The sequence below is a fragment of the Anabas testudineus genome, chromosome 19, assembly GCF_900324465.2.
Source record: "Anabas testudineus chromosome 19, fAnaTes1.2, whole genome shotgun sequence".
NCBI classification, from domain to species: domain Eukaryota; kingdom Metazoa; phylum Chordata; class Actinopteri; order Anabantiformes; family Anabantidae; genus Anabas; species Anabas testudineus.
In genome coordinates this window covers 16,846,963-16,863,466 of record NC_046628.1, presented here as the reverse complement: position 1 = coordinate 16,863,466, position 16,504 = coordinate 16,846,963, and the positions used below count along the sequence as shown (strand labels likewise).

General features: G+C 41.6%; 1 protein-coding gene across 1 annotated transcript; it reads left to right on the top strand.

The window, feature by feature from the left end:
• Positions 1–2,490: 2,490 nt before the first annotated feature.
• Positions 2,491–12,444, top strand: gprc5c (G protein-coupled receptor, class C, group 5, member C). Its single transcript, XM_026351792.1, has 5 exons — positions 2,491–2,703; positions 4,286–5,332; positions 8,429–8,529; positions 9,992–10,123; positions 10,789–12,444. Exons 2-5 carry the CDS (start codon positions 4,345–4,347, stop codon positions 10,819–10,821), a joined length of 1,254 nt encoding a protein of 417 aa, XP_026207577.1. The 5' UTR covers positions 2,491–2,703; positions 4,286–4,344; the 3' UTR covers positions 10,822–12,444.
• Positions 12,445–16,504: the final 4,060 nt, after the last annotated feature.

The window sequence follows — 16,504 nt, the reverse complement described above, 5'->3', positions numbered from 1 at the left end:
CTCCACCTTCCACTCCAACAGCTTCATTCATTTGAAAAATACATTGCAACACAACATCATTTGCATCACAGGTTTTTATAAACATGAGAACTGAAAACTGTCAGGAATGTTCTTTGATTCTGTGTTGAAACTGTAAAATATGACTGTACAGGTTGTTTGTACCAGCATCATCATGTAGAATTTAAACTTAAACTTTTAAGGGGGCGAGGTTTGGGTCAACAAGACCCTCCTACAGGAGGCTGGAGGTTAAGTGCAAGTTAAAACAACCTTGTATTGTTCTTAACCATGTTTGTAGCATTATTGTAGATGATCCATTGTGTTAAACCAGCCTCCATTTTGGTGGGGTGTAATATCAGGAGATGCCTGCTGCCGTGGGGGCGCTCTTTCTTTTGTATGGGTCCCATAAGATGGTAGGGATAAAGTATGTACACGGTAATTTAGGTTGTGAAATAGTCTGAAAAAACAACTGGAAATCAGAAGGCTGGTGTGAAGTGCTGCAGCGTAACCAACACAGTTTGTCGTTTATGGGATAAAACCTTTAAAATCACTGTTGGAAGCCTGGAACAATCTGGTAGGAATCATTTGGTGGGTGTAGAGTCAGAAGACATTGTGTTCTGTGTTTGTGTGAACTGGGAGAAGAGGTCCGGCCTCCTGTCGTTGTTAAAGTGGTTCATGTACATTGTTTACATTATTTTTCAGTTGTTCTTGCCACATGTTGTAACGTGGACTGAACCTGTCTGTAAGCACTGATCACAGTTTTATACAGAGATGAAATAAACACTGAACTGCTACAGTTTCTTTTAAACACTGTGGATCCTTTACTGTTAAACTAAATCCGTTTCTGCTGCTGAAACTTTATCACACTCTACTCCTGCGTGGTGCATAGTGTATTTGGTTATTTTATCTTGGTTCAACATCTGCGTCTGTCCTCTGTTTTTATTTTTTTAAGGGCCCCCTCCCGTAAGAAACATGTTTTGCTTATAAGTTACTTCCTTGTGTCGTCCTTCATCGTTCATTTGTGATAAATGATGCTTGTGCAGATTTTGAGTCTAACAGGCAACTTAATCAAGTGTGTGTGTGTGTGTGTGTGTGTGTGTGTGTGTGTGTGTGTGTGTGTGTGTGTGTGTGTGTGTGTGTGTGTGTGTGTGTGTGAGTGTGTGTTGTTCCTGCTGAACAACCTCATGATGTGAACACATCTGACAGGACAAAATAAAGCAGCTCTTTCCCGCCTTTTGTGAACTGAGGTGAAAAAGTAGTGACTGGGTCAAAAGAAAGGTCGGTCAGTGATGACTCCAGAGTGAAGGACCTGTCTCTAACGTCTCCCTCGGGTTTTGACTTGATACAGAAAGATCCTATAAGACCTCCACAGACTGCACAGTGTGGACTGAACTCTGGAATGAGAAAGACTGGAACTCTGATGAGACGACGGTTAAATCTGGAAACGGACACGAGGATCCAGATGAGTGGAAGAAATGCGTAAATGCAGCCCAGTTACGTTCACGGAGCAGGTGGAGGACTTAATCACAGAGAATGGAGAGCTAAAAGCAGCACTTCCCATCAGTAAGAGCCAGATGGAGGAGCTGAAAACAGAATGAACGTCCAAACAAAGAAGCTGTTCACTGTGCAGAGATCAGGTGGAGGGAAATGAAGCAGGGAAAATCAGCTCTTGAGCAACAAGTGTGAGTGGGAGTCTGAAGGAACATTTAAAGAGCGGGGGAGCTTCTCCGGGTGGACTGGTTCTTTAATCATTGACCATTAAATCATCTCACACAAACACGAAATCCAGATCAGCATTTTACAGCCAAGAGAACAGAGAGCGGTGGATATTTAAAATCCTGTCTCAAGTAGCTTCAAGATCATCTCAGCTTCCATCCATCCGTTATTATTCTTCCTGTTTTTAAGTGAGAGGTGGAATTAAGTCAAACATTATCTCATAATTTCTCTAATAATCGTGACTTTTTATCTCAGATTTTTTAGTGAAACTGAAAAAAAATTAAATGGTAAAAAAGTGTTTCTGAAAAGAACATTAATTAGAAATAATCATTTATTCAAATGAATTGTATCAACATTTGATATGAAAAAGATCAGTACTCTACAGTTTCATTGTGTTTCTATCTGACATTAAGGCCATAGAAGGAGACTTAAATAAAAGTGATGAAAGACAAATACTCCAACCTGAGTGAGAGAAAACACAGCCAGGGCCTGTTGAAAATGGAAACTGCAGCCTCTTTGTGCTTTGCTGCCACCTTGTGCAGGATTTCACACTTTCCACCACCAGATGTCTCCACACGTCCACGTCCACTTCACTCAGACGCTCGATGCTTTGGTTTAATCAGCGCGTCAATTTATTATTATTTATTAATTAAAATCCATAAAACAAGCTGCTCAACACAGAATCATCACCTGAGCTGTTAGATAAAACAGGCAGACTTCTTACAGAAGCTCTTTTATGTGAGAAAACTGAATGTTTGAATTGAGGCGTGTGCGTAAAACGGAGGGAGGGTCCGACGGAGCGGGCACAGCGTGAACACACGCTCGTACCGGGACTGAACCTTCCTTTAATTAGAAGCTAAGTGAGCTGGAGCCCGTGTGCTGAGATGTCCTGTCACATCTGACACACTGGACAAACTTTTTGTCCCACTCTCGATGATTTCTCATCAACTGTGTTTGGAGCAGACGGAGACGAACAACCTCCACCTCCAGGTAGGTCCACAGACCAGACTCACCTGAATGCACTCGCGTTTTTAAACTTAGTATTGAGAGGTGATCAGTTTTTAAAGGTGCATCCTGTGAAGGTCAGTGGTCTCTTCAGTCTTTTCATGGATCAGATACATCAGTGCGCTCCTGTTCACATCAGCCTCAGATAAACAGGAACAGTTCAAAGACACAGCTCCTGTTTCTCAAATGACTTCTTTCCTGGTTATTGAAGTTCACAGCTTCAGTAGCTCCTGCACCTGTGTGTTAGTGTCCTAAATATGGAAACAGTTTTAAACAGAGGAGATAGAAGCTGTATCTGGGGTTAGAAACCAGTTTTAGAGTCAGGAACTGAAGGAAGTCTGTGAATCTGCAGGAGTGGCCTCACTCTTTGTGATTTCAGTGTATATTGTGTTTCAGGGGAAGTAAGCACATTTCTGAGTAATCAAATTACCAGAGTCCACACAGCGGCTGGGACCTGGGACCCTGAGGCAGGTCTGTCCTTACACAGTCGGTTTGTGTGTAGGTGGATTCACGGTGTGCTGTGGTTAGAGGTTAGATTATTATAATGATGAGTTCATTGTTACTTAACCGACTTTGTTCAGTTTGTCTTTGCTCTGATCTTTATCTGTGTGAGGTTGTTGACCTGCTGCTGGGTCCAGTACTTAACATACAGTATGTGGAAACTGGGGCCTCGTTCATTTAGTTTTAATTTAATTAAATTTAACATTGAAACAGTACAATATGCAAAACAGCACCTGAACCTTGAGTTCTCAATAATAAAATGATTTCTATTGAAGAACCGTGTTCATACCAGTGGTGAGAAGTACATTTACTCAATAGTTCAGTTTTTAGAAGCTCTTACTTTTACTTAAAGCTGCAGTACGTAAGTCTTTTTTTTTTCAATATGTTTATAGTTAAATATAAAAATAAATGTGTTTTACTGTTGTTGATGTGTCTCGTCAGACTCACAGTTGCTGGATCAGTGAAGAGATTTCTAATTTTACGCGTTTCTCAGATTTGCGATGAGTATTTCATAAAAACTATTATTTATCAAGGAGAAGACAAAAGTCACTGATATATTAAATAGTTAAACCGTCCACCGCCGCACTGCTATCGATGTGGCTCAGAGACTCGTACTGAATGATTCCATTTTTTCAAGTCCAGCTCAGATGTGATGTTGTTCAGTAGAAACCTCTGAACCAGGTGCCGCTGATGTTCCACATACTGATTTAATAAGTGTTCACAGCTCACAACACTCTCACCTCATTGATTCAGGGGGAATCTCAATGAGCAGAAACAGTATTTGATTTTTGTTAATGATTAACATCAGCGCTGGGAAAAGTTCCTGTAATTCCTCTGATATTTTTGGTGGCTTTCAGCTCAGAGTAGGTAAACAGAATGACAAAGGTTATGGTTAGAATCCTCTGTGTGTACTGTGTGTACTGTCTACTGACTCATGCAAGTGTAATGTTTGCTCCACTGGGTGTAGACTTCAGTATCCTTATCTAACTGGTGATGTATTGAGAGTTCTTGTTTAGATCAACCACCGACAGACCTTTCTCAGACTCTCCCTTTTCTTCCTGAACAGTTTCTGTCGGGATCCCAGAGCAGCGTGTTCAAAGTGAACTCCGGTTTCTCCTGGTAACAATGGCTACCACCGTCAGCCCTGAGGGTTGCGGCCCTAACTTGAACTCCCTGTATTACAACCTGTGTGACCGGAGTGCCGCATGGGGCATCGTGCTGGAGGCGTTCGCTGCAGCTGGAATCGTCTTCTCCTTCGTGCTCTTCATCTCGCTGCTGGCCAGCATTCCTTTCATGAAAGGCGAGAAAAGCAAGGGTTCAGTGGCTCTCAACACCTTCTTCCTGATCTTCACCGCCGGCCTCTTCTGTCTCACATTTGCCTTCATTGTGGGAAAGGATTTCTCCACCTGTGCCTCTAGGAGGTTTCTCTTCGGGGTGCTGTTTGGCGGCTGCTTCACCTGCCTCCTGATGCAGACTGTGAGGCTGAACATCCTCACTAAGAGGGACAGCGAACCCCGGGCTTGGGCTTTGTGCCTTGGGGCGCTGGGGCTGTGGCTGGTGGAGGTGATCATCAACACAGAGTGGCTGATCATTACAGTGGTGCGGTACCCACAGGGGCCACTCAACGCCACAGCAGCAACTGGCAGTGCCACGGCTACACCTTGCAACATCGCCAACAAGGACTTTGCCATGGCTCTGATCTACGTGATGACCCTGATTCTGGCAGTAGTGGTGTCGAGTCTGGTTATCATGTGGGGAAAACACAAGCAGGGGAGGAGAGAAGGAGTCTGTATCCTTCTGACCAGTGTGCTCTCTGTGGGAATTTGGGTGGCGTGGATCGTTATGTACGTCTACGGGAACGGTGTGCACGGGGGACCCAGCTGGGATGACCCTACCTTGGCCATCACCTTGGTGGCCAACGCATGGGTGTTCCTCATCATCTACACCATTCCCAAAATGTGCTGTTTGATGACAGATGATAAAAGCCAGCAAAGCTACAGAGAAGATCTGTATCCAAACCGCGGAGTCGGCTACGAGACGATCCTGAAGGAACAGAGCTCGCAGAACATGTTTGTGGAAAACAAGGCCTTCTCCATGGACGAGCCAAACCAAGGTACGTGGAGTGCGACGTCTCCCTCACTGAGTTTCATGTGTTTGGCTTGTTTACGGATAAGATGGATTGAACGTGGAGTTTCTGTTTGAAATGAGTCTGCTCCAAGGGTCAGGTTCTCATTTATTCTTGGTACAGTTTCCTTTCACACGAGTGGACTAAAATACATCACTGCAGGTCACATGAGAATATTCTGGTCTGTTCATTGGTGAAATGGATCTGAGGCAGTACAGAGGTAGAAGTAGAAGAGAGTTAGTTCTGCACCAGTAAATAATAGTATGAGTGTGAAACATAGAAGTGCACAGTTGGTACTTTCTCATAAAGGATACATTCTGCAACAGACAAAGGAAAACTGGGCAGAATGTTAAACACAACACTGCTTCACACTGTAAAGAAGTTGTGATGTCAGCTAGATATCTAAACCCTGCAGATTTTAACCAGGCAGAGATCAGATCTCAACACATAGTAACCACACATCAGCACAGCACACCGGTGTGAACCATGTCAGTACGAATAAAACCCATTTAACCACTTCACACATCAAACGACTCGTCCACACCTAAGTCAAATACACCACCGTCACCTGTGTTTAGCTCCACAACTTGTGTATTCAGGGACTTATTGGCAAAGTGACAGTACACAGTCAGTGTACAGGTTAACAGCTCTGTAGGTGCTAACACTGAGGTCTACATACAGCAGGGCTGAGTGTTCCTGTGTTAAACATCTGCTTACAGGGAAATTTCACCTCCTAGGGGAACCTACACAACAACATACTGTATTGCTTTTTTTGTCAACTTTGATATATTACACTAATTACAAAACTCTGTCAACTCAGGTACTTTCACATTTGTCCACAGCAGCAATTTCACTGCACCCGACATGAGACCCCAGATTAATTAGAAAATAGTTCAAATCAATGAATTCATACTGTTGTTAGGAATGGTTTAGGATCTGGACACAGTGAGTCCATGTTCTCAGATATAACGAACCGTACTGTCATGGTTTTACTGATGAAGGTGAATGAATCACCATCACTCAGGATTTAGCCCAGAGGCTGGAGTCCAGCTGCCAGAGTGAACTCTCATGAGGAAGAAGGGTCATCACTGATTGACTCTTGCACAAGTTTGATTTATTTGCCAACAAAGGTCTTTGAAACAGCTAAATGTGTTAGAACTGTTCCCTTCAATATACCACACAATCTAATATTGTGCTGGTTGTGATGTAATGACTAGATAGGGAGGTTCAGCTCCTTTGCATGATACATTAGTCTCACACTGACAACATATAACACAAAAAGTCCAACTGAAGTGTAAATTAGTCTTTTTTCCTGCAACGGTTGTTTAAAAATTTCCTCATAAAGTAGTTTTGCATCTGCATGATGATGCTGCAGAAAATGATATGGCTGCTGTTTCAGTCCTGACTAGGATCTGATGTTGCAGTAAAAAAAAAAAAAACATCCAGACTGAACTGGACACCAAGTCCCAGTCTGCAGCCTGAACTGTTGTGTGGCTGCTGAAGTCCTGAACATTACACAGGTTGTGTCAGTGGTGTAGTGGTGAAAGGAACTGTGACAATGTAAGAAACCCTAAACAGTCAATAGTAATCATCAGCTCGAGGACAGGATCGTTCAATCAAACATCTGTGAACTCTGCTTTCCCGGCGTTTCAGCTATCAGAGAGGGTGTGCCTTCAGAATGACCCCTGTTAATGAATATCTACTGTGTGACTGCATCCCTAAGCTCTGTATCACACATGCAACGCTCCCTGTCGCTGCTCCCACTCTCCCTCTGATTCCCACCAGCCACATCACACCTTGTGTTTGCACTGTGTCCATGGCCACTGAGGTGTGGCAGCAGTTTCATCCAGGGGGAAAAATGTTTGACGTTCGGAGCCACAAAGTGTGACAGTCATCTCTCACATCTATGTGTGCAGGGTGTTTCTGCTGGATGCGTCACTGAGGGTGTAAACGAGACAGAGGGCAGGTTTTAATGTGCATTTTCAAAGAACTAAATAAATAATAAATAGATATCTCGTTTATTGGTGCCTGAAAGTCTGATTCACTTTAGACACAAGGCTTTGACTCAGCCCTGAACTGTGGAGTGAATCTATTAGCAGCTTTATAGTTTATTCTTAAGAAGCTTTTACTGTGCGTGTTAGTGAGGTGTGGTTCCACATACACGTAACAGACTCTTTGTAAAAGTCGAGTTTCTGTCATCACTAATGACCAGGACCTGGTGGCTTCAGGATCTCTGACAGGGGAATCTGTGGAACAGTGAAATATGTTTTAGATGCACTATAATATGAACTAATACTAACTTTTAACTTAGTTTGACTGTTTCACACGAGTCTCAGCTGAACTTTGGAGTTGATTTTTGCACATCTTGCCGCGGATATCTCTCAGTCTTGATACAGCACGTTTAACGACAAGAGCTCCTTGTAGCTGCCAACATGTATAAAGGTTCCTCGATATAATATCAAGAACATCTTATAAGAACACCAACCATTCTTTTAATGTGTGTTTTCATTCATTTCTATAATTTAAAAGCTGGTTTGTTGAGGTAGACGGCTGATCAATTATGCAGAAACAAAAGCTCAAACTCTAAAACTATTAATTTCATAATAAAACTATAAAAACTGCCTGGAAAGGTTTCTTAGATAAATGTACAGTGGAAACAGATACGCTAGAAGAAATATTTCATCATGTTGTGAAGTTGTTTACAGTACAAATCTCATTCACCGGCATGCATGCTGACCTTGAGTCATGGATATTATTAGTGTGCACAGCTGTTGATAGATTAAACTATGAGGGACATTATTTCCTAATGAAGACACAGGTAAACCCAGTACACCGGCTCCTTCCTGTGTTTTTTAAAGTGCTGCTAATATGACGAGACAAATATATAAGTTATTTTAAATTTTGAAATCTGAGCCTCAAGATCTCAGGTCACTGTCAGACGTCGGAGACAGTGTGAGGTGGAGCAGTTCACAGAATGAATTCTAATTTTAAACAGTTATTTGTGGTTTGATTATTTAATCTAATAACAGATATTTCATGTCAGGTGACTAATGAATGGTTTTGTTTTTATTTTGTCCCTCTCAGGGTCCAAGCCTGTGTCTCCGTACAGCGGCTACACCGGGCAGCTGCGCAGCTCCGTCTACCAGCCCACTGAGCTGGCTATCATCACCAAAGCAGTGGGAAATGTGAGTTAACGCACATGTGGTTTGTTCACAGACACATTTGCATATGCATTTCCTGTTTTCATTATTGAAATGAAGGAAATTCAAGTAAAAACACACAAATTAGGTTTGTGAACAGGGTTCTAGGAAAATAGGATTGGATTTGATGAAACACTATATTCATCAATAGTTATAGCAAATGTGTTTAATACCAACAGGTGAGCTACTGTATGAGCCAAATGGAAGAGTGCCATGTTTAAAACGAACTACAGGTCTCATAAAATGGTTTATAGCAAAAATTGTCCTCATAACCAAATGAACATTTGGATACCCATTAGATAAAAATGTAAAGTTTCTAGTTTTAATGATCTCGGTGTTGAAGTTTATGAGTTGTTTCCAGGTTTGCCTACAGGTGCACACGTCCATGAAGTTTACTGCTGAACTAAGTGACATGTTTAACACGTAACCATGTAACCTACATGTGAAACCAGGAAAAATATATACATTCAATGTGTAAATTAAAGTAGACATGAAAATAAATGAATATATATAATCAATAAAACTAAACAATTGGTTGAGTCAGACTAATTATAAGGCTGCCTACTTATTCTTAGCGTTGGTGCTCAAAACAACAACCACGTCCTGCACTGAACGTCATTATCAGGGAAGCATGAGGAGTTTACACTAAAAAAGAGAGATGTGGTCAAATGCGTCCCAGACCGTCTCAGCTGTTGGTTTGAGTGATCGGATCACCATCCATCTCGGTGGCCATTGCATCTTAAGACCAGGTGCACACAGGGTCCCTCACATATCATATAGTTGACGCTAACATTAGCAGCTCAGTCTGCTAAACTCCACCCAGACCTGTCACCTGAGAAGGTGCTAACCTGTTTGTCCTCATGCTGAAATCCAAACAATACATGAAAAGTCTTGATGGTTATTTGACAATCTAACCTGTAACACGAGACCAGTGGTGACCCTCGTCCATCTACGTCCTCCTTCCAGAGCATCAGTGCTGAGGTTTCACCTGGGACATATGTAATGTCAGCCTCAGTGTCTTTGTATGAGCATTTACCATTTACACTGTATTTGAGCAGGAATTTCTTACAGCGACAGTGTCCGTGATTTTGTGAAGGACCTACAGACATGTCAACAGACACACAAAAGTAAGAGCCAACTCTGTGGAACTGGTTTCAGCTCCAAACATGTGACTCAACAGACGTGCACAAACGTGGAATAATGAGATATTCTGTTCTGTTATTTTAACACACATGATAGACAGTTATTGATTCAGTGTTAATCTAAACAGTTTTCAGATTTCAACAGTTCAAGTTCAGATTCACCATGAGAAGTCATCAGAGGCTCATTTAAAGTGAGTCATAGTGACTCTGAGCACGTTGAGTTCAAGCAGCAGGTTGTTTCAGATCCTCTCCCTCCTTCGTATGTTGGATGCTTTCATCACGGTCCATGTTATAACTTCACACAGAACCCTGTGGACCATTTTGACATTACCCTTCCCAGAGCTTCCCTCAACTCTGCAGCCAACAGCGGGAGCAGCACCCCCTCAACGCACGCCGAGACCGGGAGCGCTCCATACACACAGGCCAACGGAAACGGTGTAGGTCGTTAGCTGAAGAACCGTGACGTTCCTTCTCATCACTTCATCTCTCACACCTCCAGATGCTTTTCTATCCCCCTGCCTCTGTGCATGTCGACCTGTCTGCTTCCTGTGTTCATAGTAACTTCTTCTACAGGTTGACTATGAATAACGTCTTTGTCTGGATTTCTTTTATTGTCTTGTGGAGCCGACTCTCTCAAGGCCTCGTCATTTACTTCCTCTGGTGCTGTTCGGTCTCCCTTCGTCTTCTCTTATCAAAACACAACAAATCCATTTGTTTTAATTCAACTAATCAAATTTCTCTCTGATTATGGTACTTTCTGTACCAAACATTCATCTTCTAAACCTTCGTCTTGACTCTAAGATTTTACGGTGACTGTGAAAAGTTTGAAGGTCTCAGTCATGGACAGAAACTGTATTCGGTTTGGATTTAATTTGTGTTCAGAACGTTAACGTCACCAATATGAACACTGAAACAGGTTTAGTTTGCTGTAACCGTGCTGATTCACAGCTGCCGTCCTCCATGAATGAGCTGCAAGCTTTTTCAAGTCACCATTCAGTCCTTCACAGGTTGTTGGTTTCATAAATAAAACCTGTTTTGGTGGAGTCGTCTTTTACTGAACATCCTCATCATGTTGCTCTGTCACCTCTCTCTTCTTCTGCAGGCCAATGGTTTGCATAGGACGACCCAGTGGTGAACACGCTACGCCTCTCAACATGCCTTCAACATCGCTTCACGCCTTTTCATTTGCACTTGCTGACTCTGCTGTTCGTGGTTCTCTAAGCTGGTTCTAAGAGGAACTGTCGGCCCCGACACGTGGAGGCCGTCCACAATGGAAAACAGTTAAACCATCTATTGATTGATTTCGCACGTGCCACTGGGTTTCAGACAGTGCAGAGCTTCATTTGGAAGTCAAAGCGAGGGGATGAAGCCGCAGCTTTGCTGCAGAACAAAGACTTTTTGCAACGTCATCGTTCACTGAGTGTGAACTGTGACGTGTGCTCGACCCGGCAGATAAAGAGCGATGCTGCTAATATTAACAAGTGCCCCACACACACCACAAACAATAGCTTTATACCTGGAACTGCGGCGGCCACTGCCCATTAATGGAACATTTCCTACTCGGTTTAACGTGACCACAACACAGGCTGGAAAAAAAACTAACTATGGATAATTACAGATATTTCAAAATATACTGTGCACAAGTGTAATTATAGTATAGTCTATATATATTTTTGTGTCAGGATTGTGAATGTTAATAACCACGAAGTTCACATGTAAAACTATATTAACAATGTTGAAATAATGTATATATGTTGTTAATGTGATTCTACACTGCATGGAGGCCTTGGATGATTCTATTTAATACTATTTATAGTTCTGCTGTATGCTATCTAATTATTTGATCTCATTTCTACCAATCAGACAATCAGAAGAACACTGTGATAGCTGAAGTCCCATATGTGATTAGTTTTCACTAGATTATAATGTACTAGTTACAGGTTTCTTTTGTAATTATTAAAAAAACATAATAGTAGAGTTGTGCATCTATATTCTTAGATAAATATGTATCTAGGACTTTACCTGATCGTACCCTGCCCTCAGAAACGCTCTGCACCTAGTGTTTTATTTCTAACAAGCTCCTCGGACAAATAAAAGAGACGGTTATAAAGAAATGATGTGGTCTGGTTAAGAGAATGGGACTTAGATCTAACTTACTTAGATAAAACTTAGATTTCTTTTTGCAGCTTTGTCTTTTGATAAATGTCAAAAATGTCTGTGCCTGTATAAAGACTGCTGACACATGTATATACTATTTACAACACTGATGCAAATAAACTTTGAATAATTTTGCATATTCTGTCAGTGAACCTACAAGTGACAGACTCTTGCAGGACCAGTTGCTGTTAAGTTTGAGGTGCGGTTTTACATGAGACGAATAACAGGAGACAAACAGTCATGTGGATCAGCCTCACCGACATCAGATGAATTCATCAAGGTCATCAGAGAAGACGGAAATGATTGATCACGGTTTCAGTTTCTGTTTCCCACAAGACCAACTCTTCTGATTATCTCTCCCAGAGCAGTTTGCTATATTTAAATCACTGAACATCCACTCAGTTCTTCAGCACTGAGACTGATTCAAGCAGAGACGTGTCTCCAATCAAGAAAAACTCCAGCAGGAAAATGACCCTAAACACAAAAGTAACTGTACTTTAAGTTGTGCAGGTCTGATTACCCATACAGGAAGTAGTAGTACTTGTTTGAAGTCTTTAGGAGTAGGGAGGAGACTGATTAATATCATTTAGAAAGCGTTTCAAAAGCAAAGGAGAAAAGACACAGAGGGAATATTCTGCAAACACAGTGAGACAGAGAGTAAATGAAATGTTGTACAGATTATTATGTAATATTTGTTACACCATAATAAAAATATTGTTTTTTATTTACACTTACATTCCAGATACTATACTCCAGGTTGAACCTGGACTTTTATTTATAGTCTTTTATTTTATTTGACCTACTTGATCTAAAGACATTTGTCAATATTTATTGCAGTTACGGCGTCATTAGTCACTGAGATAGATCCCTCTGACAATACAAACCTCTCCCATGTTTGTGTCGTGTGTCTTTGCTGCAGAGGCTCAGGCTCCTTCCTGCAGTGGTAAAGAGGTTGGGCTGTGATTGATGACCCGAGTGTTAGGGCCTGATAACCTCTGTCTCCTCAGGATGTGACTCAGCTCTGTTTTAGTGCGTTTTTATCTGTGATTCACACCTTTACGTGATAAACAAACAAGAAATCTGCAAAACTGCAGCTGCAGAGCAGATTACATATGTGAGATAAATGGAACATACGGTAACACGCCTGGTCTCGAGTTACAAAAGCTCTGAACAGTAAAAGGAACCAGTTACAGGACTAATGTATTAGGTTGAATGGCTTCAATTATTGTTAAACATCTAACTTTATGTTCTGCTAAATTTTCTTATCTTAAAATAAACCGTGTTATTTTCCATTTGAGATTCATTGATTGGACTCCAGGTTAATTAACTCCAGTTACAGTTGCTTTAGAATGAGGATGAATTCAATAATAGAGAATCAAGAACAATACAGTGATTTGTGTGTTATAAGTTGTCTTATGTGTTAATAGCACACTAGTTAAAAACTACTGAACCTGTAGTCTAGTAACAGGCTGCACTTCATGATCTCACAGATGTCTGCTGTCTACCCAGAAGGATGATCTCTTAGTCTGAGGCAAAACCAACATTTAAATCCAATGTTTCCTCAGACTGTAACGTCGCCATCTGCTGCTTATCGTTCCCAGATTGTGTGTCCGCTGTGCAATGAATGGTGCAGTCTGGGAAAAATTGTATTTAAAATATCACAAATATTTAATCTCTCCAGGTAGATGAAGGACTCCTACTGGATAACTACTGAGTAACGTGCACAGCTGCTTAGACAGGACAAAACTAAAAAGACAAATCTGTACTTGAGTCCAACTCGAGGTAAAGACACTAATGTAGCTCCACCCAACGTGTTTCCTACATTTACACACAGTCAGAAACACACACTCACATGCAAAACAGAAAATGAGTGAAACTAAGTCCATCTGAGAGATAAACCCTGAAGTCTAATGTGTGAAAACACTTTTTGAGGGTGAAGTGTTTCCGACTCTTGTCTGATTGGAATTAAAATATGTGATGGTGAAACCAGACTGGAGCATTGAGTGACCTGTGTGGGCCTGTTAGTCTCAGCATGTTGTCTCATGTTAACGAAGGATGAACTGTGTCCAGGAGGAAAATGGAACAGCAGCGTCAGGAGTGTGAGCGACGTCTCACTGTGAGCTAATTGGTGCTAGAACCAGTCTGCGTCCTGCTGCTGATAGAGCAGGTGTCTGACACGCAGAGCGCTTCGTACAATCAGTGGCACTAACACAGCGTTAGGTCGAGCCTGAAAACAAACTGCAGTATGCTGTTGATGGAAACTCCCACACCACTGTACCAATGTTCCTTTATGTCCAGCAAACAACATACAAGTACATACAGTACAATAGAAGTGAAGTACAAGAAGTACTTACATGTAGAATTAGTATGTATGTTAGTTATTAGTTATTATTACAGTTAGTTAAAGCTGGAAAACTGAATCCAGTGGTTCTAAACCTGTGGACGAGGATCCATCCTACGATTAGCAAGAGACATTTGGTCGTGAGATATTTCCCCAGTGTGGTCAGGTGTTATTCTACCTCTACCTTAACTTTCAAAGGTGCATATTGTAGCTGAAGTTTAGGAAAAGTATGAAGTAAAGTAACTTAAAGCTTAATTCATACACGTTGCAGCTTTGTGTTAACATGGCTGCAGCTTTAAAATAGAAATACTACTGCAGTAAATGTACCCTGTTATTTCCCAGTACCACACGTTGTTTGTCCCAGTTAGGTTCTGACTGATAAACTCAGTCCAGCACAGTTGGCCGTCAGACCAAGTCCAGACCTCTGGCACTTCACAGTCCAAGTCAAAGCACCTCTGTCTCCAGAATAACACTCACACTTCCAGTGAGGCAGCAGCCGCCCCTGCAGGGTTCACTGAGGCGCAGTCACACTAACACGTTCTTGTTTTTACATTTATGTAAAAACCTATTTTATGATTCCCGAAAGTAAACGGACTGGTTGTTCATTAACAGCTGACGTCCTGCTGAAGTCGGCTCGAGGTTGGAGCGGTGAAGGTGTTTAGTGACTCTGGTGTTAACATCCAGGACCACTGACTTTCTTATTAGACAGTATTCAGGTCCCGTTTGCAGCTGCTCAACCATCACAGACCTTCATGTGACTTTGCCAACAAACGAAATAATGATTCACCAGCAGTTTGAACATTATGTGTTTGAAGTAAACACAGAGTTGGGTGGAAGGTTACGGAGTCAGTCGAGTGTCATAGTTCATCTGTGTGTTAAATTAGGAGTTCACGCTGCATCAGGGGAAACGTTCACTTAGGTTTTGATTTATTTCAACCTGTTTAAAAAGACCTGAAGTTGTGCAGTGGTTCTTTGTTAACAGCGGATGAACTCAGGACTGTTCTCACTGGAAGTTCAACGTACTTCTACTTTAGCAGTTCCTTCATGTTATTGATTTCTTTGAGGAATATTTACTCCACTACATTTGTCTGACGGCTGATTATTGATCAACAGATGAAAACTTGTATTCTTATTCTGATTCTGACAGTACAACTTGACCTCTTACAGCTTTTCTCACACACTGGTCACATAAGAGTAAAACATTTTCTTTGAACAGTTTGGTGTTGTGGGATGTTCCCAGTACAGACCTCCGCGTACTGGGAACATCCCATAACACCACTGGGCTCCATGTGCGGTTCGGATGGTCTGTTGACTTTTATTATATAAAAAGAAAGATAGAAAACAGACTAATAAATATTTCCTTTTGCTTCATGACCTCTGAAAACACAACACCAGTGTCTGTTTTCTCGGCTCTCTCTTTACTGGAAACGATCCTTGTTTTCCTCGTTACTGTCACGTCCTCTGAGGGAAACGCTCTCGTTGTTTTGTCTCATTAGAATCGTAAATTGCTCTGACTGTGAGGATGAAATTTGACTTTCATTTGTTCACTTTTTCTGTTGTTTGTAAAACGAATCTTTTACATTCAGACGTGTTTTGTTTAATCAAGCACAATTTAAATTCATTTATTTTAAACTTTTAGTTTCTGTTTGTGACACACACACAAACAAGCTTCTGCCAGTTCTGACAAGTTGCTGTTTGAGGTGTCATTTGCTTATCATTTTGCAGCAGTGGCTCTGCTGCCGTACACTCGGGGTAAATGAACAGAGGGGTCTTTGTTTGCTCGGGACAAAGCTGGTGCTGTGAGTCGGCCAGAAAGACCTTGAGGAAGGACACCTGAGCACTAAACACCTCCCCGCTTTCTCTTTAACATCCATCCTGAGCTCATCTTCGCAGAGCCACAAATGTAAGTAGTTATGTGACGTGCTACAGCCTCTGAGAGGTTCAACTCAGTTCCCACTTCTCTGCATTTTGTGAAACTCGAGGGAAACAGACTGTTGACACAGCTGCAGCTAGAAAACACCTCTGCATTGACACCATTACTTTACCTGAGGGACAAACACGAGCTCAGATAACTCACAACCATGTGCTAAAAGCTCCCGGAGAGTCAGAGCATGTCCTTTGCCTCTTATTTGCCTCTCGTACACAAACATGTATGACTACAGTTACTATTCTACTGTATTAGTCCACACTTGATACTTTTTCAGTGTCATTCAATTCACAAATTACAAAATGGAAAATGTTCAATGAAAAGTTTGAAAACTGTAAATGACAAAAACTCATTGCTGCTTGAAAGCTTCATTATGCTGTCAGTAAGATTTGT

What these genes read in the sequence shown, in the direction of transcription:
- gprc5c (XM_026351792.1), top strand. Translation starts at nt 4,345, where the DNA reads ATGGCTACCACCGTCAGCCCTGAGGGTTGCGGCCCTAACTTGAACTCC. An exon ending in TCACCAAAGCAGTGGGAAAT is followed by an intron (nt 8,530 to 9,991) that starts GTGAGTTAACGC and finishes AACTTCACACAG; the next exon opens with AACCCTGTGGACCATTTTGA. An exon ending in CACAGGCCAACGGAAACGGT is followed by an intron (nt 10,124 to 10,788) that starts GTAGGTCGTTAG and finishes CTTCTTCTGCAG; the next exon opens with GCCAATGGTTTGCATAGGAC.